The sequence below is a fragment of the Xyrauchen texanus genome, chromosome 29 (assembly GCF_025860055.1).
Source record: "Xyrauchen texanus isolate HMW12.3.18 chromosome 29, RBS_HiC_50CHRs, whole genome shotgun sequence".
Classification (NCBI taxonomy): domain Eukaryota; kingdom Metazoa; phylum Chordata; class Actinopteri; order Cypriniformes; family Catostomidae; genus Xyrauchen; species Xyrauchen texanus.
In genome coordinates this window covers 18,113,028-18,133,711 of record NC_068304.1, presented here as the reverse complement: position 1 = coordinate 18,133,711, position 20,684 = coordinate 18,113,028, and the positions used below count along the sequence as shown (strand labels likewise).

The following is a 20,684-nucleotide window of genomic DNA, read 5'->3' as shown; positions in this document are numbered from 1 at the left end:
CTGAATATTTAATTAGATAAGCAATTAGGCATTTTTCTGTCACTAAAAAACTCAAACCAGGGTTCAAATTGGTGCTAGCACCCTTTCAAAATTACAAGTGTGTAACGTTGGAAAATCCGGGGTTTGAAAAGATAAATCAGGGATATGTGCAGAATGAAAAGTAGGTCGCTCACACCAGGCTGCCATGTTGAGATCACATGACCAATACTGTATTGCTAATAATAATAATTGTAATGTAACACTTGTCCAGTGCTTTAGGTACTCCAGGTAAACATACAATTCTATCTAACCTAGCCTTAACAACACAACTACGAAGGACCCTGAGTCAACAGCATAGTCCAGAGTGAGTTCATAGTCAAATAGTATGAATATTTAGAGTGGAAAAACAAAATGCCCAAAACAAACAGTGCCTATTTGGGGTGATGAAACAAACAACATTGACCCTCAGAACCAATATCACACAGAGTGAGGACAAATGCAAGGACCTCAAATTGTAAAACCAAGCATCTGACAGGACTTGCCACAGTGACCAAGTAGGGACCACCAAGACCTTTGCAGTGATTGAATCCAAGAATGTCCATGTTATTGATGTGTGTAGTATGAGACAGATGAAAAAACAGATGCAGGTACTAGCGACACTAGCGACAGACGCTAGGGGCTGTAGCCTATAGCCTCCTTGTTAGCACACCCACCTCCCATGCCAGAGACCCCGGTTTGAGTACCGTACAGAGCGGATAGAACAGGAGCGTATATGTGCCAGGAATTCTCTCATCATTTACTCACTTTACTCATACACATCTGGGATGTCCTGAAGGTGAGTAAAGTATGTGAGAATTTACATTTTTTGGATAAACTATTCCTTTAAACACTCTTAACTGTGCAGAACACAATAAAGGATAAACAATAAACAGATTGCCTGGCCAAGTTCTAGAGGAACGATATAGGCCAATAGGAGAAACCACCAGACAATATTTAACGTTTACTATTACTCATAATATTTAACTCTTCTACCACCAGCAATGAAAGGGTTAAAAAAAAAATTCCACTTAGAAAAAAGGCAGATCTTCACACCCAGTTAATGCTGCACTAATAAGCACAGCTGTGTCTCTTACGAGAGAAAGACAGAGTCAAAAGAAAAAAAGAGGCAGCAGGGAGATCTCAGATCTTCTCAGAGGTGAGATTCATTTCTCTTTAAAAGTTTACTAATTCTTTGGCAGCTGGGTTGCCACAAACTGCAACCTGTGCCTCCTCTCAAACATGTCGTGCAGGTCTGAACCTGCTGTAGGCTGGCACCTCATTCCACAACTGTAGTGCCAAAACCAATGTTGAATTTCTTTATTGTAAATTAATTAACATTCATTTTGCTATGCCTTGTTGGCACATTTTAATTTTTAAAATGCCTCAAATTAAATGGGCAAGAGATCTGCAGTGTTGTATCACAGTGGTGGCATTTTCTGATTGAGAAGATTATGTAGTTTACAGGAAATTGTTTTGTTCATGAAGCCAAATAACATTCCAGGGCTTTGACGAGAGCAGTTTCAATCTGACATTTGTGATCTAAATTCAACATACAGTATGCTGTAAAACAAGTGCTGTGGATATTGAAAAAGCACACAAGGATATAACAATACCTTATATGTTCTTCTTGTGGATCTGACGTCGCAGAAATTCTTTCTGCCAGCTCAAGTTAGCGCTCATGAATTTCCTTCCTGCTTTTGAAAATATTAGCAGTTAGCTTTCATCAGCACACTGAGAGAGGTAAATAGCCTATGTTGTTGACTTTTCTATAAGTGTTACAAAATAATACCTAGACAGGTTTAGAAATATTTGCTTGGCATTGTGTTTATTCTACCGTGTAATATTCTTAGAATGCATTTTAAGGACAGGAGGCATTTTTCTCTGTCTAAAGGTGGAGCTTTGACTAGGTATCGGATAATATCCTTACACTGTGCAAGATGAGGCGAAGCGAAACCCCTCTAACGAAGCAACAATCAACCCCCAACTTCAGGAGGGGTAAGTGCCTAATCTACTTGCACGCAGAATGCTACAGCGTTATATCTCATGCATGTCACAGTCGGTTGCACAACCCCATCTTTTTTGTTTCAGTCTGCCAATTTTCTCTTCTCAAACAAATTTAGCAAAGACAAATTAAATGAGTAGTGCCACTGTAGAAAATGTCAAAGATAAATATATTAAAATGTGTTTAGCTTACAGACATATTCTCTGGTATTGCTTGATCAAAGTAGGTTAAAAGCACAACATGACAGGGTGCTCTTGGTAACATGTTATATTCAAAGAGAACTTTGCGTTTCTAAAAATAACCTCTTTGCTTTAAATCACTTTTCTAATATCATGCAAACAGAGTCTTGATGAATATAAACTTGAATAACAATTATATAACACACAAAACTGAGTGTTTCCTGCTGCGCCAAGTTATATTTTCCCAAAATATTCCTGCATCCACTTTATAAAAGCAAGCAAATAATGCCCCATGATAAATGCTACAATAGCAAAGACGACTAGATAGGTAAAGTTTGTCAAGACCACCTTTGATGTTGGCCTGTCAAAGCCTTGTTTTAAATAGTTTTAAAATTGTAAATTTTGAAGGTTTACAGGCCATACAGTCAGAAAGACAGACAGGCAAGAAAGAGAGATAGAGAGCACAACTTAAAGCAGAGACTATTTGGCCCTAGATGGAGCACTTATATTAAAATTAGGGCTGTCGATTTAACATATGGAAAAAATATGGTTTGCATGCCCACGGACCATAATAACGAAGATTTCTGAGAAATGCAAGCTTGTAGTACCACCTGTTTACTCCAGAGGGCAGTAAGTGAAATTTCAGCTGTATGAGCAATGCACAGTTTATAGAGTGAAGAAAACACTTCAGTAGGCAGAACAACACAAACATGCGTTACGTTCTTGCGTTCAAAACACTGAAGGAGCGCAAATGCGATCTAAGGGATTTCAAGATGAGTTTAAAGATTGAGTATTAAACTATATTTAACTTGAAACAGTGAACTAAACATTTTATGTTTATGACGCAACACACCCGAGCCATCTGACGCAGGTGTAATTTGACGTGTCCTTAAACAAGCCCTCATAATAAATCTCCAACTGATTGACAAATTCACTTGTGAAATGGTTTGCTGTGAACTGTGTGCCAATGATTGACTTATGATCAATAATATGGTAGTAAACAATACATTGTATTCTAAAGCTGCTTTTTGTATTGTCTTATTATGATTAACTGTTCTGCTACAGGAATGAAAAGTATTTTAATTATCTTAATATTATATATATATATATATATATATATATATATATATATATATATATATTGATATAATTATAATATATAATTGGTGATATATATATATAATTTTTAAATATTTAAAGATAACTATGTATAATTATATATTGATATAAAGATGTATAATCATTATATATTGAATTATTGATATATGAAGGGCTTTCTCAACAAATATTTGTATATGCGATTAATTAATCTGGACACCATGTAATTAATTTGATTAAAAATGTAACCGATTGACAATCCTAATTAAAATGAATAGAAGTTGGAACATATCTACATAGCGAATGTAGTCCTGCCTTACAGATAAAAGCCAATCACCTTTTAGATACAGATATCACCAATTGTCAGTCAATTTAGCTATAGCCAGGCTATAGCTATACAAACCAGGAAAAATTTAGTTTTTTTTAGCATGATCTGAGGTAAAGAAGCACCATTTTTTAATCCATTGTTGTCCGATTTTACAGCCGATTTGAAACATGTTCGTTGGTCGTAATCTTGACGAACTGCTTTGGAGATTTCGGTCTTTCCCCATTCAAGTACATAGAAGCTGCACTGTTATGTCACTTGTTTACCTAGAAAATAGATGCCCGGGAGTGTTCCGATGTTGGCCGCCGAATGACCTGACTTGCTAAAAAGACTTTGGTCTCATCACAGTCTGAGAAAAAAGGGTCACTGGATTAACCTCTTAATGACGGGTCTAAACGTGCATATTTATGTTTAATGCATGTTTAAACTGTGAAATTGTAAACAAATACTGACATCCAATATGTCATTTGAAAGATCTGGGTCTCAAGATTTGATATTTTAAAGAGATTTTGACAACCGCAAAGAAACAACAAGATTTTATTAAACGTGACAAGAATGAAAATCAAAACAGGGAAAACGAAGGAGGAAGTTATGAGCTTTATTGTCTTCCAGTCAAACACAGATGAGCACAATCCTCCAAATTTAGGTATGCTTTTCATTGCAATAGTCCAATAAATAAAATCTAAAAGAGATTTTATAAAAAATTTAAAAGTTAAAAAACCGTGGACTGTGTTTGTTTGTGTTGCACTTTTACGCCAAGTGCACATCCACTTTTACTTTTTCAAGTGCACATCCAGGGGGCTCAGACATGCCATTCAAGCCGAGATGAGCCACCCTCCCCGGCTTCGCTCACCGTGAGTTAGACTCCGGAGCACACACGCTCCCAATGCATTGACTTTTTTTCCCACTGCTTTTTGTTCAATTTGCATTGAGAGCAGGTGTGCTCCTGGCTTCACTGATGGTGATTGAAGCCGAGTAGAGCAAGGCTCCTCGGCTTGAGGCAGTGACTAGTAGAGCAAAAGCTCTGAAAATTTGCATTTGTACGGGGAAAAAATTAACAGAAGCATCTTTATTATAAGTAAATGTTTATTTCCAATGTAACATTTCAAATTGCATTGTTCTTTTCACATTGTTTATAAAATGCATACATATATTTGTAATGCATTATCATATATTTTCAAATAATAATAATAATAAAAAACTATATATTCATGTATATTTGGGGTTGTGTTGTAATTTTTTTTACATTGAAATATAAACAAAGGTTGTATTGGCGCCTCCAAGTGGCCCTTTTTTTTTTGGAAGTACACTTACATAAATCATTATGGATCAAATAGTTTTGGTCATATCGAATTGTGTCAGACCTTCATCAGAAATTTGGCTTTGTATCAGATGTGTTTTTGGGGCACTGCACATAGTCTTGCATATATATATAAGAAGTATTTTAGAAATAATATTTGCAGTCACTATTCAAAATATTTGAATAGTTCTAATTAATTTTGTATACTACAATGATAATTTTTTTTTTTACTTTTGAATAACAAATATCAGTGTCTACTTTTAAATGAGCCCAAGTTTTTGTTTGTAGACCAAAATGTTCAAGAACTGGAAGAGTTTAACTTTGGGTATGTTGTTTTCAAGCTCATGCACAAAAAGAGGCCGGATGTTTAGAGGTTAAAGGCCTTGTGCGGGTTTGTTTACATTTTAATTTCTGACAGTTTGAGTTTGAATTCACAAACATACGATTTGGGCCTCATGGCTTATTTGAACATTCTGTCAATGCAAGTATATGGGATTTTTGGTCACTCTGAAGTTCCAATATGGGAAAAAAAATGAACATCCGATCAGTTAGAAAAGATGTAAGGCAAATTTGGGTGGAAAGTTCTAGGAGGAGTTAGATAGAAAAAAAAACAACAACAACAACACACATATAAAAGTATAACAAAGCTAATATTATTATGCCAACATTAATGACATTCATTCCATTTGCATACCAGTGTATATATTTAATTATGAAATTAGAGTAACTTTGAATGAGATGCTACAAAACAAGTTCTGGGTTAAGCTTCTCCATATATGAAATGGAGAAGAAACTTAATCCTACAGACAAAGAGAAATGGGAGGCAAGGGGTGGGGCAGAGGCACTATGCTTGGTGGCAAAGGGAAACAGGGAAAATGTTGGAGAGACATTTGTAATTGGTGCAAATAAACAGAGCTCTCCTGTCCTTTACCCACTGTACCCTCAGTAACAGTGTGGAAGCCTACTCAAAGCACAGGTAAATAAATGCATCTCTGATTCAGGAGTTTATCTAACAGTGTGCCTAGCTGGTGTGTTTTCAGAATGTTTTGGATCAGAATGCTTTGGAAGAGTGTCTGTGGTTGCTTTTAGACACCACTTGCCAAGAGAACACAAACACTGTTGATCTATATGCTGAGAGATTGTCACCCAATGCAGTGGGGTCTTAAGAGTGAAGGCACACATTATCAACCGGACAAACACTTTTTGGTTGGACAGCATGTCTGATCTGTTTTAAGGCTTCCAAAGCTTTGAGGTCTTCCACACTCAAGGTCATTTAAAACAAGACCAGTGCAACTGCAGGTGCCATGATAAGACACGAATGCTGAATAGGATATTATGAGATGCAGAGTACAGAGTATTCCTGGTCTTGTGCCATGTTTCAGTGTCAGTTTCTGCTTTCCAGAAGCTTTCTGTGCTGAAGGAGTTTGAGTCATGTTGACACAGAAAGGAGTAACCAGTGATTATGGTTACAATTCAGGGCAGGCCACTTTTGTATAGGCTGGTTTAAAACTAGGTGGACACACAGATTGAAAGCTGTTATACATTAAATATCTTTGCTGAGGTTATACTTGCAAATGTAAGCATAGCTTACTCATGGGATTGTAAAAAAAAAGCACAGTTGGAGTTTAAAAGTCTTGAGTCCACTTGTGAAAATGCTTATACTTTGCATTATATTATTCAATAAATGTTTCCCATTACAAAATACTGTATAATATAAGAATAATAAAAAAAAATATAATAACTGAATCTTTAAAAATTACAGATTTCAGAATTTTTAGTATTTGATATGATACTAGTGAAACTTTGTAATATGGTACTTTTCGTACCACTGTCTCCTTAAGATTTTCTCTTTTTCCTCTTTTGTAAGTCGCTTTGGATAAAAGCATCTGCCAAATGAATATATGATAATAGCTTTAATGATATTGTGCACTCAAGTTGACATCGACTCATCAAAACCTGATGATCCAAGCATAATTTGAGAATGTTCCAAAGAGCATTTTTGTAATGAAATATTAGACCACACAGCGCCAAGTAGTTTAAACGTGTTAAGCCAGAGTATGCAGCCTACTTGTGAAGATTCAGCAAAGTTACTAGAACCTGAGTGAGCTAAAAAAACTGTCATCCTTACACAAACAGAGGGCCAGAAATCTACTCAGGCTAATTTCTAGCTCTCCCCAGCCTGTTGTGACATCCAGCCAGTGCTCTTTGGCATGATGCTGTCAGACCCTTTAAATAGGGGGGTGAAAGATACTCTAGACTAGAAAACTCTGAAGCTGCCTCATAGACAAACAAGACCTAGAACTGATCAGACCACAGTTCTGAAGCCACAGAAAAGTAGTGTCCAAGCACAGGGATCCAGAAAAACAGAACAATGGCAAAAATAGCTACTGAAGGTGAGAAAGTGAATATTCCAACATTGTGTACAATGGGGGTTTTTTTACAAGCAGAATGAATGGGGTCAGTGACAGTCAACAAAATTAGATATTAGAAGGGTCAAGGGATAAGCAGTGGCAAGCTTGTCTTCAATGGGAAGGTGTAATTTTAAAGTGTTTAAGGATGTGACATGTGTTAAACAAAAGCTCAGGTCCCAGTTCCTCACCGTATAACTAAGAGACAAGTCATTTCAACTGACTTTTAAGGGGTTAAAGAAATAACAAATGATCAATTATTCTGTCAAGAATAGTTTTCTCTGATGTAATAGATATTTTAGTATTTAAGATATTCGTAAAATAACTACAGTACACATGCTGTAAAGACAAAGTCTGAATTGCTATGGATTGGGTGAGGCATCCTTTGGAATGGCCCGGTTTGGTTCACGCCCACATGAAGGACACAGCTGTTCTAGAAGCATGGTGAAAGTGACTACTGGAATCTAGATTTCCTAGATGGGCTGGGCTGGGAGTAGCCCAGAATCATCCATATGATAGGCTTGGGGGCAGTGGTGGCTCAGCGGTTAAGGCTCTGGGTTACTGATCAGAAGGTCGTGGGTTCAAGCCCCAACACCACCAAGACACCACTGTTGGGCCCTTGAGCAAGGCCCTTGAACCTATCTGCTCCAGGGGTGCCGTATCATGGCTGACCCTGCACTCTGACCCCAGCTTAGCTGGGATATGTGAAAAATAAATAATTTCACCATGTATATGCAGAAATGTATGTATAATGTGTGACAATTGGTCAAATTAAATTAAATTGTCAAGATTCTGTATCGAAGGGTTGTAGACTGTTGTTTATGCAGTGGTAGATCCAGTTACATGTTAACAGGGGTGTAAGTCAACGGAGAGGCTTTGACTTTGTAAACCTGCTGGTCTTCAAAAGTTGTTAATAGGGACGGGCCCGACCTACTTTCCCATGCTATAAGCACTGAGACTCATATGTAAGCAACATCTGACGTGATATAGGAAATATATTGAAAGGTGGCTGAAATATGGGTAGCCATGACCTAAAATGAAACTACAACTACAAACTATAAATAAATATGTGAAGCAAATGCATCCTGTGTGACTTTTCACACATCTGTCTTTTCTTAAATTCTTATGGCACAATGAAGTAAACCAACTCCACGTATTTTTCTGCATTCATTTCTGCTTCACAGTACTGGTTATGCACATCCATTTTGACATAAAGGTGCAAAATTTAACATTCTCATGATAATGTTGCTCAGCTAGAGCACACATGCAGAGAAATGGGATTATTGGGAATATTGCTTTAGTGCCTCCCTTGCCAAATATTGTTTGCTTATTTAGATACAAGTAGAAGTACTTGCCATGTAACATGTGGCGTCCACTGGCAACAAACTGTTCAACAACTGGGCTGAACCCAGTGACTGACCTCTAACAGGAGAGGCACTTAGTTTACGTCACAGATACCTGACTAAGACCCAGGCTTAAGATGCAGAGCGAAACCTGAACTTTGTGTCCAGATACTTGAGGACATGTTTACAACCATGACTTGTGCAGTACAGTTGCAAAATTAACATGACTTTCTCAAAATACATTTCTTCTTTGCAGTCTTCGGAGTGTGTTTACAACCTTAACAAAAGTTTTTACATTTATGACAGAATTCAGCGATAATGGTCTTGACTATAGTAGATACATGAGCCAAAATGCATTTCTTAAAGGGACTTGCTGCAAAAAATACTTAAATAACACTAGTGCCATGTAATTTAGATGAGTCTCAGATCTTTGGGATTACTCACTTGCCATACTGGTGGAACCCACCCTAAATGGTGCTTTGAGTATCATTCAATTCTTATACGGTAGCATATTTAGAATAGATACAGCCCGGTGATCTTGCTTTGAGAGGCTCATGGAATATGGTACTGCCCAGAGTGACGGAAGCCTCAATTCCTTACAATATTTACAAAGTATGCACATTTTGTAATTACAGGGTGTTCCTAGAGATGGCTGATCATTAATCATAACAATAAATAAATGGAGAGCACCAACATTCTTGGCAATTGTCTTTGTAATGGCATCACTTCCTCTCCATCTTTTTTATGCAGAAATGCCACGTCAGTTCACGAAGATCTCCCACCACGAGGTGGATGAGAATATGTGTCTCCTGGCTGAGAAGGTTTATGCCTCAGCTCTAAAGGAAGAAGATGTCAAGAGCACCATGTCCATGTTCAGCGTCCCTGAGGACTGTCCCATTGGCTTGCAACAGGCTAAGGAGTGGGAGCTACGCAAAGAGCTGGCCGAGCAGAAATCTGAAGAATCTGTGAAAAGGTCTGTTAACTCTAATATAGTGCTAGTAGAATATGTAAAAAGGTCAGTTATCAGTTATAGTCAGTTAAACTATAATGTACTGCTGGTTGGTTGCAGAATTGAATTGAAAATTTACATTAGTGTGGAACTGAGTATGTCATTCTTATACTTTTTGTCCGATTCTAGGAAACAGAGTTTCAAGCTGATGCGCTCCCACTCAATGTCCTTGCAGATTCCCATTGCTCAAGACTGGGCTAAGTCTGTTATTTCACCCCTGTTGACCCCTACCATAGAGACAGACTCTATACCTATCAATATTCCAGAATTCCAGAGGGTCACCATCAGTGGAGACTACTGTGCAGGGGTAGGACCCAAAAGCTGATTTGTTATAATGATTATTTGCAAGGGATAGTTCAAAGAAGTTAATGGTTACAAAACAGGGTTGGGTACTTCTTATCGTTATTCCATATAAGACAAACAAATTAGTTGAATTTGGTTATAGAGAGCAAAGGAGCTGTGGGCTTGAATTGTGTTAACTCATTCCACCCATTACAGAGAGCAAGTCACACCTGCCTACCTTGTGTGATTCTTGGTCTTTAATTTAATTATTTAAGCATCCATAATATAATTAGCAATGTTTGGATACTCATTAAAGGAGCATTACTGTCTTGTTTGTTTTCAAGTGTTTTCAATACCTCTAAGATTAAAGACCCCATTAATTAAAGGGGTCATATAATGGTACATGCACTTTTTCACACAGTTGATTGTACTGAAATGTGTGTTGGCTGTGCCTGTACACAACCATCCTATTCTGATAAAAATGCATCCAGTGTTTTTGTTTTAATCTCCTTATATATTTTCCCCTGCCTCAAATCGAGCCGTTCGGACGCCCCTCCCAGGATTGTTGATTGACAGCAGTGTTTCAACACAGACCTGCCCTGTCAATCATAGTCCGTCATCATTGTTGATACACTGGAGCAGAATGGCGCCTAAGCGATTGTGGTGTTTGTTCTTCGGTGTAATAACGAACACAGCAGTCATTTTGATGTTCCTAAATCTGAACCGCTGAAGACGCAGTGGCTGAGTTTTGTTTACGATGGGAATATTCCCCACGAGCAACGTCAATGCGTTCATGTTTGCGCGAATCATTTTTCACCAGACTGCTTTATAAACGAGGGTCAGTATAAAGCTGGTTTAGCTAAGAAGCTGCTGCTGAAAAAAGATTCGGTACCAACTATTTATATTCCCTCTGCACCTCCAGAAGAAGTAAGTGTAACGTTTTATTAACCTTTATATTAATCTTTGCAAATCGCTTGCACGCTTCACAATGAATGTGGCTAATGTTTACGGAGGGGCGGGGTGACCAAAGCTCATTATCATTTAAAGTCATATGCACTGAAACGGCGTGCTGAAATCAGAGCTGTTTGAGCAGGTAAAATTAGTGTTTTCTTAAAATACTAATGAGAATTTTTAATAAAAGTATATTACAAAGTTTTCATTTAGACCCTAAAGATTCATATTAACTTGTACAAAAATGGCATTATATGACCCCTTTAAAAATGGTAGTTTTATGGATTTTAACATTAAGTCTTTTAGCATTAAGACCATCTATACGCTAGTGTGCTCAATTAAGTAGACAAAACAAACTTTTTTCCTCCCCAATTTGGAATGCCCAATTCCCAATGTGCTCCAAGTCCTCATGGTGGCGTAGGATAAATCTCAGTTGCCTACACATCGGAGACCATCAATCAGAGCATCTTATCACGTGGCTTGTTGAACGCGTTACTGTGGAGACATAGAGTGCGTGGAGGCTTCGTGCTATTCTCCGCGGCATCCACGTATAACTCACCATGCACCCCACTGAGAGCGATAACCACATTATAGTAACCACGAGGAGGTTACCCCATGTGACTCTACCCTTCCTAGCAACCTGGCCAATTTGGTTGTTTAGGAGACCTGGCTGGAGTCACTCAGCACGCCCTGGATTTGAACTCACGTCTCCAGGGGTGGTGGTCAGCGTCTTTACACACTTTACAATCTAACTTTTAGCAGAAATGGGCTATGCATTTAAAATGTACTGTCTTCCTCTTCCAAGAATTTTGTTAAAAAATACTGATGAATCTTGCTGGCAAAAGATTGAATCACATTCGCATGGACATATGCACATTTTTGTCCAATAAAATGTCTCTCTAGAATTAACTTTGCTGTGCTGTGAGTTAAACTAAAGGCTATTGGCTATTAAAAAAGACAAGACCTTAAATATGTCCCTTTTCAACTTCCTGTTTGAATAGAAATACAAGAACCCAGGAAAGAATTTGGTATTCATTAAACCAATTCATGGGGTCTTTAAGTAATATTATGCAACATATAAACTTTGAATTCTACAGACTATGTGTTACAGTTACTAATGCATTTATGCATTTTTATTGAGCCTGAAAGAGTTTAATTAATTAGTCTGTGATCCATTTTGCCAGATAACAGTCGAAGACTATGAGCAGGCAGCCAAAGCGCTTCTGACAGCACTCTTCATCAGAGAAAAATATTCTCGGCTGGCATACCACCACTTCCCCAGAACCACTGCCAGATTCCTAAGGAGTGCCAATAACGAGAAATGGATTGAGGAGGAAGAAGTGCTGCCAGGTATGTCATGGTTGCCATGCACCTATCAAAGTCCAACAACTGAGTCATTTCAATGGACAGTTCGCCCAAAAATGAAAGTTCTGTCATCATTCACTCACCCTTATGTTGTTTCAGACCCATATGACTTCCTTTCCTCCACTGATCACAAAAGGGGATTTTAGGCAGAATGTTAGTCTCAATCACAGTTCACTTTCATTTGATCTTTTTTTAATAGTCAAAGTGAATGGTGACTGAGGCTAACATTCTGCCTAACATCTCCTTTTGTGTTCAACAAAGGAAAGAATGTCAAATCAGGGGGTGAGTAAATTATGAAAACATTTTCATGTTTGACTAAACTATCCCTTTAACTGTCAAATTACTTTTAGTCTTGTTTCTTTCTACATATACACTCACCTAAAGGATTATTAGGAACACCTGTTCAATTTCTCATTAATGCAATTATCTAATCAACCAATAACAAGGCAGTTGCTTCAATGCATTTAGGGGTGTGGTCCTGGTCAAGACAATCTCCTGAACTCCAAACTGAATGTCAGAATGGGAAAGAAAGGTGATTTAAGCAATTTTGAGCGTGGCATGGTTGTTGGTGCCAGACGGGCCGGTCTGAGTATTTCACAATCTGCTCAGTTACTGGGATTTTCACGCACAACCATTTCTAGGGTTTACAAAGAATGGTGTGAAAGGGGAAAAACATCCAGTATGCGGCAGTCCTGTGGGCGAAAATGCCTTGTTGCTGCTAGAGGTCAGAGGAGAATGGGCCGATTCAAGCTGATAGAAGAGCAACTTTGCCTGAAATAACCACTTGTTACAACCGAGGTATGCAGCAAAGCATTTGTGAAGCCACAACACGCACAACCTTGAGGCGGATGGGCTACAACAGCAGAAGACCCCACTGGGTACCACTCATCTCCACTACAAATAGGAAAAAGAGGCTACAATTTGCAAGAGCTCACCAAAATTGGACAGATGAAGACTGGAAAAATGTTACCTGGTCTGATGAGTCTCGATTTCTGTTGAGACATTCAGATGGTCGAGTCAGAATTTGGCGTAAACAGAATGAGAACATGGATCCATCATGCCTTGTTACCACTGTGCAGGCTGGTGGTGGTGGTGGTGTAATGGTGTGGGGGATGTTTTCTTGGCACACTTTAGGCCCCTTAGTGCCAATTGGGCATCGTTTAAATGCCACGGCCTACCTGAGCATTGTTTCTGACCATGTCCATCCCTTTATGGCCACCATGTACCCATCCTCTGATGGCTACTTCCAGCAGGATAATGCACCATGTCACAAAGCTCGAATCATTTCAAATTGGTTTCTTGAACATGACAATGAGTTCACTGTACTAAAATGGCCCCCACAGTCACCAGATCTCAACCCAATAGAGCATCTTTGGGATGTGGTGGAACGGGAGCTTTGTGCCCTGGATGTGCATCCCACAAATCTCCATCAACTGCAAGATGCTATCCTATCAATATGGGCCAACATTTCTAAAGAATGCTTTCAGCACCTTGTTGAATCAATGCCACGTAGAATTAAGGCAGTTCTGAAGGCGAAAGGGGGTCAAACACAGTATTAGTATGGTGTTCCTAATAATCCTTTAGGTGAGTGTATACTGTACATCCATGCATCATGACAAATATAATTTGATATTGGTATTCATCAGTGTTGAAAAGAAAGTCACTTACATGCTTTCTACCCATGGAAACAGAAAACTGCCCCTGTCCAAGTGAGGGTCAGGATCCTTACAGTATGGAAGACATTCCACAGAATCTGAACTACTGCCTGAAGATGAAAGATGGAATCATATACGTTTATGATAATGAGGATACCTTAAAACAGGATCAGCCAAGGAGTTTGCCATATCCAGACATGGAAACCTTTGCTATTGACTTGAGCCATGTCCTTGCCATGATTGCAGATGGGCCTACGTGAGTTCAATTAAACTGGCTTCCTCATCAATACCTTATGCTGAAAAAGAAATGTATGTTACAACAATACAATATGACATTATACATTTATATTGGGACCCAATCGCTGAGTCCACTTGTGAAAATGCTTTTATTTAGCATTTTTCTACTTATATACAGTTTTTGTCATTACAAATTAGATCTGTTTTGGCATAGCTATTTGAGTGAAAATTTTAATTGAAAAATGAACATGAATTTGGGATGTGCCCCCTTTTCAAATGGACATGAATTTGGCATGTGCCCCCTTTTCAATGGATGATCCATGATACAATTATCCAAGCCTGATTTGGATCCTCAAACTTGTTTATTTGTAGGTATAAATTAGGTCTTGGTCCCCACTTTTAAATGTGGACACTGTATATGCTGCATGTCTCTTTTTCTAAATAAATAAATATACATGATAGACATGTTTTAGGTGAGAATTAATGTAGAGCAAGGATGAGGCCCTTTCTATTCTTATAGGAAGACCTATTGTCACAGAAGGCTTAACTTTCTGATGTCCAAGTTCCAGCTACATGAAATGCTGAATGAGATGGCGGAGTTGAAGGAACTGAAAGGTGTTCCTCACAGAGACTTCTACAATGTCAGAAAGGTATTTCTAATAGTGTTTGATTTCAGTTAAATATTGATGTTTTTACTACTCCTAAACCACCACCATTTTTGCTTTGATATATTTTTAAATATTCAGGTTGATACACACATTCATGCAGCTGCCTGCATGAACCAGAAGCATCTTCTCAAGTTCATCCAGGACACCTATCAGACAGAAGCACAGCGTGTTGTTCTGGAGAGCAATGGAAAGAAGATTACCCTCAAACAGGTGTTTGACGATCTAAAAATGGACCCTTATGATCTCACAGTAGACTCGCTGGATGTTCACGCTGTACGTATGCCAAACAACCTTAGGGCCTCCAAATAATGCTTTACATTTTTTGTGTTTTCATGCCAAACAGATCATGCAGCAATTAAGAAATTGCACTACTGTTTATTTTTCAGGGCAGACAAACGTTTCATCGTTTTGATAAGTTCAATTCTAAATACAACCCAATGGGTGCAAGTGAGCTCAGGGAGATATACCTCAAAAGTGATAACTACATTGATGGAGAATATTTTGCACGTCTCATCAAGGTAAAATGAATCACCTGGCATGCTGAATACTTGAACTATGATCTTAAGAAAGTTTCACTGACTGAACATCCCAGTCCTTACCTTAAGTGAAAAAAAAAAAACATACAATCACATATTTTTTTCCTTTTCAGGAGGTTGCTCATGAGTTGGAGGAGAGCAAATATCAGCATGCAGAACCCCGTCTCTCCATTTATGGCCGAGCTCCTGAAGAGTGGAAGAGCCTGTCAAAATGGTTTATCAAGCACAAGTTGCACTCCCCTAACATGAGATGGATCATACAGGTGCCCAGGATCTAGTAAGTTTCCCTCTAATTTTCATAAGCTCAACGTATAGTATATGAAATTAACATACACAATGCACTCAAACCATATTTTACATTTATGAATTTGTCAAACGCTTTTATCAGAAATGTCTAGATTGTAATCCACTTTCTGCAAAACATGCGAGTCAGATTTGCTAGCTCTGATTGCCACGATTCCCTATTGTCTGCCCTGTGTTTCTCCCTTGCCATTTCTCCCAGACTACACTTCCCACAATTCCCTTCCCTCATCACTGCCAGCTTGATTGTTCTCACCTGTTAATCATTATCCATGTGTATTTAAAGCCCTGTTGTTTGGTCTTTGTCGGTTGTTAAATGTTAGGTAATGTCTGTTCCTGCCCGTACCCTTCGTGGATGTTCCTCTTGTTTATATTTTGTTTGTTCCTGTGTTTACTAGTCATTTGTCCTTGTTAATTTTCAATAAACTGTGTGTAGATCCTCACTCCTCGTCTACCCTTGCCTGCCTTCGTTACAGAGGTTGGTTGTTCTGTAACGAGGGCAGATGAGGATCTACACACAGTTTATTGAAAATGAACAAGGACAAACGACTAGTAAACACAGGAACAAACAAAACATCCACGATGGGAAACCAAACTATAAACAAGAGGAACATCCACGAAGGGTAGGGGGCAGGAACAGACATTATCAAACATTTAACAACTGACAAAGACTGAACAAACAACAGGGCTTAAATACACCGGGATAATGATTAACAGGTGAGAACAATCAAGCTGGCAGTGATGAGGGAAGGGAATTGTGGGAAGTGTAGTCCAGGAGATATGGCAAGGGAGAAACACAGGGCAGACAACAGGGAATCGTGACACTGATTTACTTGAATGGGGGAAAGACTGAAATCTACAAAACGGTTGGTTGGTCAAGATTATGATCAGAGAGCATATTTCATATCAGCAGTAAAAAATGACAACAATATTATCATAAATTGTGCTTCTTTAGCTCAGAGCACTAAAAAAAAGGCAGGTCCAGCTAATTTTCTTGGAAACAATGTGTATACCTAGAAGGTAACTGGCTCTTTTACCTGGAAGCGGCACTTCACTTTCTACATCCACCATATTCTGTGTTCCAATCCCATTTCGCCCATTAATTTTAATACAAGTGGTCTGTCTCAGGCTAAACAATGTCTGGGTCAAGGTTTTTATGGGACTCCAAATAAACACAATAAATACAGTTGTGGTGAGCAGGGTGGAGCCGAGCGGCATCTGGGCAGTGAGTTCCAACGAAGGCAGGTGGGAGAATTTAAGAAGAAGAGACAGCAGAAGATGGGAGAGAGATGAACGAAGCTTGTCCCTATGTCTGACTGTCTTTATGATTTTATGCAGCTGGCTGAAAAGCAGTGCATGTTTTTGTTTCTTTATACACTGAAAAGTGTCATTAAATGTCTAGGTGTTTGTCAAGCCGGTCCCAACTTCTTACTTTCCATCTTAAGTGTTACAATAGTGTATGGATGTTGCATCAGCTTTTCACAGATCGAGTAACGATCTAGACCACCACTTTTATCCAAAGCCATTTACAGTGCAATCAAGCTACACATTTATCAGTATGTGTTTTCCCTTGGGAATCGAACCCAGAACATTTGTGTTGCTAGAACTTTTGTCTACCAGTTCAGCTACAGGATGGAATTATTGCTTATACTGTTGTTCATATCCAATATAACAAAATGCAATAACATTTTCAACATTGTGCATTTTGCTTTTTAGTGACATATTCAAATTAAAGAAGATCATTCCCAACTTTGCCAAAATGCTAGAGAACATCTTCCTCCCACTGTTCCAGGCCACTATTAACCCTCAGGAGCACAAAGAAACACATGTCTTCTTGCAACACGTAAGTGCATAATCACAGTTTTGTTCTATTAACCTGGCAAGACTTGTCAGAGCAGATTCATATTACATTACAACTTCAATTCATTATCAGCACTGTAATTAAAAGATTTTGAACACAAGTAATTTTACTTTAGAAACAAGCTTCCATTTACACAGAGCAGAACTCCCTAATGAACAATTAGATTGTTTTCAGATGACTGTGAAATCACAGAATCAAGTCAGAATTACACCCAAATAAGTGGCACAGTCATGAAGTATGGATACCAAATAAATAAAATAATATCTAAGGTGTGGAAGCCTAATGAAGAAGGATCTGGTTGTTTTCAATGCAGGTAACAGGGTTTGATAGTGTGGATGACGAGTCTAAACACAGTGATCACATATTCACATATAAAAGTCCAAAACCTGAAGAATGGACCCAAGAGGAAAACCCGCCATACACGTATTACTTGTTCCACATGTATGCCAACATCATGGTCCTCAACAACCTGCGCAGGTAAGTCAATCTCTGATTTCAGTGTTAATAAACATTGCTGTCACAAAATAACCTAATATCTACACAAGTTAGTCCATGTTTTGTCTGTCTACAGACTTTGAATTGGTCACAAGCCATGCGAACAGTGAATATGTTTATGTTACAGGGAGCGTGGCCTCAATACCTTCCAGTTCCGTCCTCACTGTGGTGAGGCAGGATCCATCACTCATCTGGTGTCAGCCTTCCTCACTGCTGACAACATCTCTCATGGACTGAACCTGAAGAAAGTCAGTCTTTAAGACCAACTGCATACATGTCAAATCACACATTACACCCAAAGGCACCTCAGTGCAGTTTCAGAGTTTGAAAAAAAAACAAAAATATATGTTATCTTTAAAACTTGACTGAAATAATGGCAAACCCGAAAAAAACGATCATAAAAAAATTAACATGAATGACAGCTTAAAATGTGCATCTTGTTGTGGAGTGGTTATTTTTCTAAGTGATCCGACTTACGATTTTCTACTGTTAGAAGATAAACGGGACCAAAAAAATCCAGAAAATTACACTGAAGGAGGGTCCTGAGCCATTTTTTTTAGGGATGAAAATATCATTCATTATTTGGGACGGGCTTTTGCTGCCTTCAAGAGTTGGCCATTTGTTATTACGGCATGTCATGTATTCAAGTCGGAAACAAAATACAGATGAAGCCAAAGTACTTAAACAAATACGCAATGAATGACTGCAAAAATTAGCTTTATATTACAAAGCGAGTCATTAGCGTTACATTAGTCGCCTATAAAATCTGACAAGGTATATAACATTAATATTATTAAACTAAAGCACTGGCATTGAAATAATCTTGCAAAATCAACACTTTCCATCATCTTCTATGTTTGCACGCACCTTCCAACATCACAACTCGGGGATCATCTAGATTTACGGGTTTTCCAATTGAAAATACAACTTTGCTTAATTACGATACTTCCGACTCCAATCGAAGGCCACATATTTTGACTTGGGCCAGTAAGTAACCACCAAAATAACTACCGAGAACAACCTAACAACACCCTTACAATGCCTTAGCAACTGTCCAGAATACTGAGGTAACCGCATAGCAACATGCTAACAACCACCCACAACACACTTGCATAGTGGCAAGTTTTGCATTGGCAATCATGTCTCACATTTTCAAAAGTAAACATCAAGTTGTAGTTTAATTATTATTATTATTTTGTTAATTTTTTTAGAGTCCTGTGCTGCAGTACCTGTTTTACTTGGCCCAGGTGCCCATTGCCATGTCTCCTCTCAGCAATAACAGCCTGTTCCTGCAGTATTCAAAGAATCCTCTCAGGGAGTTCCTGCAAAAGGGCCTGTGTGTTTCCCTCTCCACAGATGACCCAATGCAGTTCCACTACACTAAGGTCAGGGGGAGCAAATACTGGGAATGGTGTGCAGAGCAGCAAATGCAGTCACAAAATGAGTTGATAATGAATTGATTATTTAGAGCAGTCAGGTGACATGGTTTTATGTTTTTTGAGTACCTGTAGGAGGCCTTGATGGAGGAGTATGCCATAGCAGCACAGCTGTGGAAGCTGAGTACATGTGATCTGTGTGAGATCGCCAGAAATAGTGTCCTTCAGAGTGGTCTGTCTCATCAGGTATTCTCTCAGTCCCAACTTGTTTCTTTAAGGTGAAGTGTGTCATTTCTGTGCCACTAGCACCAGCCAAATAAAATGCTAAAATTTTGTTTTGAAGGTGCCTGTTTGTATTTTACAAATGGTTATTTTAAACCTATGACTTTCTTCTGTGGAAGAAAATGTTAGGCAAAATGTTTGCCTCACCAATGTCACCATTCACTTTCATCGAATCTGTTTTTTGTTTCTCAAAACAATGAAAGTGAATGGTGACCGATGCTAACATTCTTCCTTAGCATCCTAGAAGAAAGAAAGTTATTTGGGTTCAGAAAAATATGTGAATGAATAAATTCTAAAAAGGATTTACATTTTTGGGTGAACTGTCCCAATAAGAAAATCATTCTGTGTTAAATTTAACATAAACATAAGCACAGTGCTTGATAATTAAAAGGAGTGGACATAACTAATTCTGTTTAATTCAAAGAAAATAAATATGCTTGAAAATCCTCAATTAGCACTTATTGTTTTGTGTATAATTACCTTTTGAGTGAATTTTTTTTATGGATTGTGCTTTTTCATGGATGTAAGCTAATCTTTACATGTCCCTTGTAGGAGAAGAAGCACTTTCTGGGAGAGAATTATCTACAAGATGGACCAGAGGGAAATGATATCCATATGACTAATGTGGCACAGATCCGTATGGCCTTTCGACATGAGACCTTGTGCAATGAGCTCAGCTTCCTTGTGGATGCGGTCAAGTCCGAAGCCATGGCTGCACAAGCCCTGTAAATACTGCAGAGTGATAGATAGTGTAACGCCTGGGTCCATACAAGTGGACCAAACCTCAAGTGACAGTGGAAACCTTGTACTGTAAATGTAGCAAACACCATGCACAACAGAGCCACTGTGTAATCTTTGGGGCAATATCATTCCCTGCACGGTATCAAGCCATGGACCCATTTCTCTTTAGTGCCTTATAAATTATGGGTATATCCATTCTCATAGTGCCTACTAAGTGATGGAAATATCTACTTCACATTATGAGTCCATTCAT

The 20,684-nt window shown here is 38.5% G+C and overlaps 1 protein-coding gene and 1 long non-coding RNA gene across 4 annotated transcripts in view; one reads left to right on the top strand and one right to left on the bottom strand.

Annotated features, from left to right (window-relative positions):
• LOC127623418 (uncharacterized) overlaps positions 1–1,705 on the bottom strand; it is a 70,979-nt gene extending 69,274 nt beyond the window's left edge. Inside the window, exon 1 of the long non-coding RNA XR_007968054.1 lies at positions 1,632–1,705. This is a non-coding gene — a long non-coding RNA (uncharacterized LOC127623418). The remainder of the gene's footprint in view (positions 1–1,631) is intronic.
• On the top strand, positions 519–20,581 carry LOC127623407 (AMP deaminase 3-like). Of its 3 annotated transcripts, none has more exons than XM_052097869.1 (16): positions 519–814; positions 1,910–2,013; positions 9,424–9,646; positions 9,812–9,989; positions 12,100–12,265; positions 13,972–14,191; positions 14,693–14,822; positions 14,919–15,113; positions 15,227–15,358; positions 15,490–15,653; positions 17,393–17,519; positions 17,851–18,014; positions 18,160–18,280; positions 19,244–19,417; positions 19,544–19,654; positions 20,243–20,581. In XM_052097869.1, the coding sequence occupies exons 2-16, from the start codon at positions 1,956–1,958 to the stop codon at positions 20,417–20,419; spliced, it is 2,340 nt and encodes a 779-aa protein (XP_051953829.1). In that variant the 5' UTR covers positions 519–814; positions 1,910–1,955; the 3' UTR covers positions 20,420–20,581. The 3 variants fall into 3 exon arrangements, with proteins under 3 accessions (XP_051953829.1, XP_051953827.1, XP_051953828.1); XM_052097867.1 differs by lacking the exon at positions 519–814 and adding an exon at positions 1,064–1,174; XM_052097868.1 differs by lacking the exon at positions 519–814 and adding an exon at positions 1,618–1,758.
• The last annotated feature ends 103 nt before the right edge of the window (positions 20,582–20,684 follow it).

Excerpts from the sequence above, each read along its gene's own strand:
- LOC127623407 (XM_052097869.1), top strand. The coding sequence starts at position 1,956 with ATGAGGCGAAGCGAAACCCCTCTAACGAAGCAACAATCAACCCCCAAC. Across the intron at positions 9,990-12,099 it reads GTGGAGACTACTGTGCAGGG|ATAACAGTCGAAGACTATGA; the intron begins GTAGGACCCAAA and ends CCATTTTGCCAG. Across the intron at positions 19,655-20,242 it reads AGAGTGGTCTGTCTCATCAG|GAGAAGAAGCACTTTCTGGG; the intron begins GTATTCTCTCAG and ends TGTCCCTTGTAG.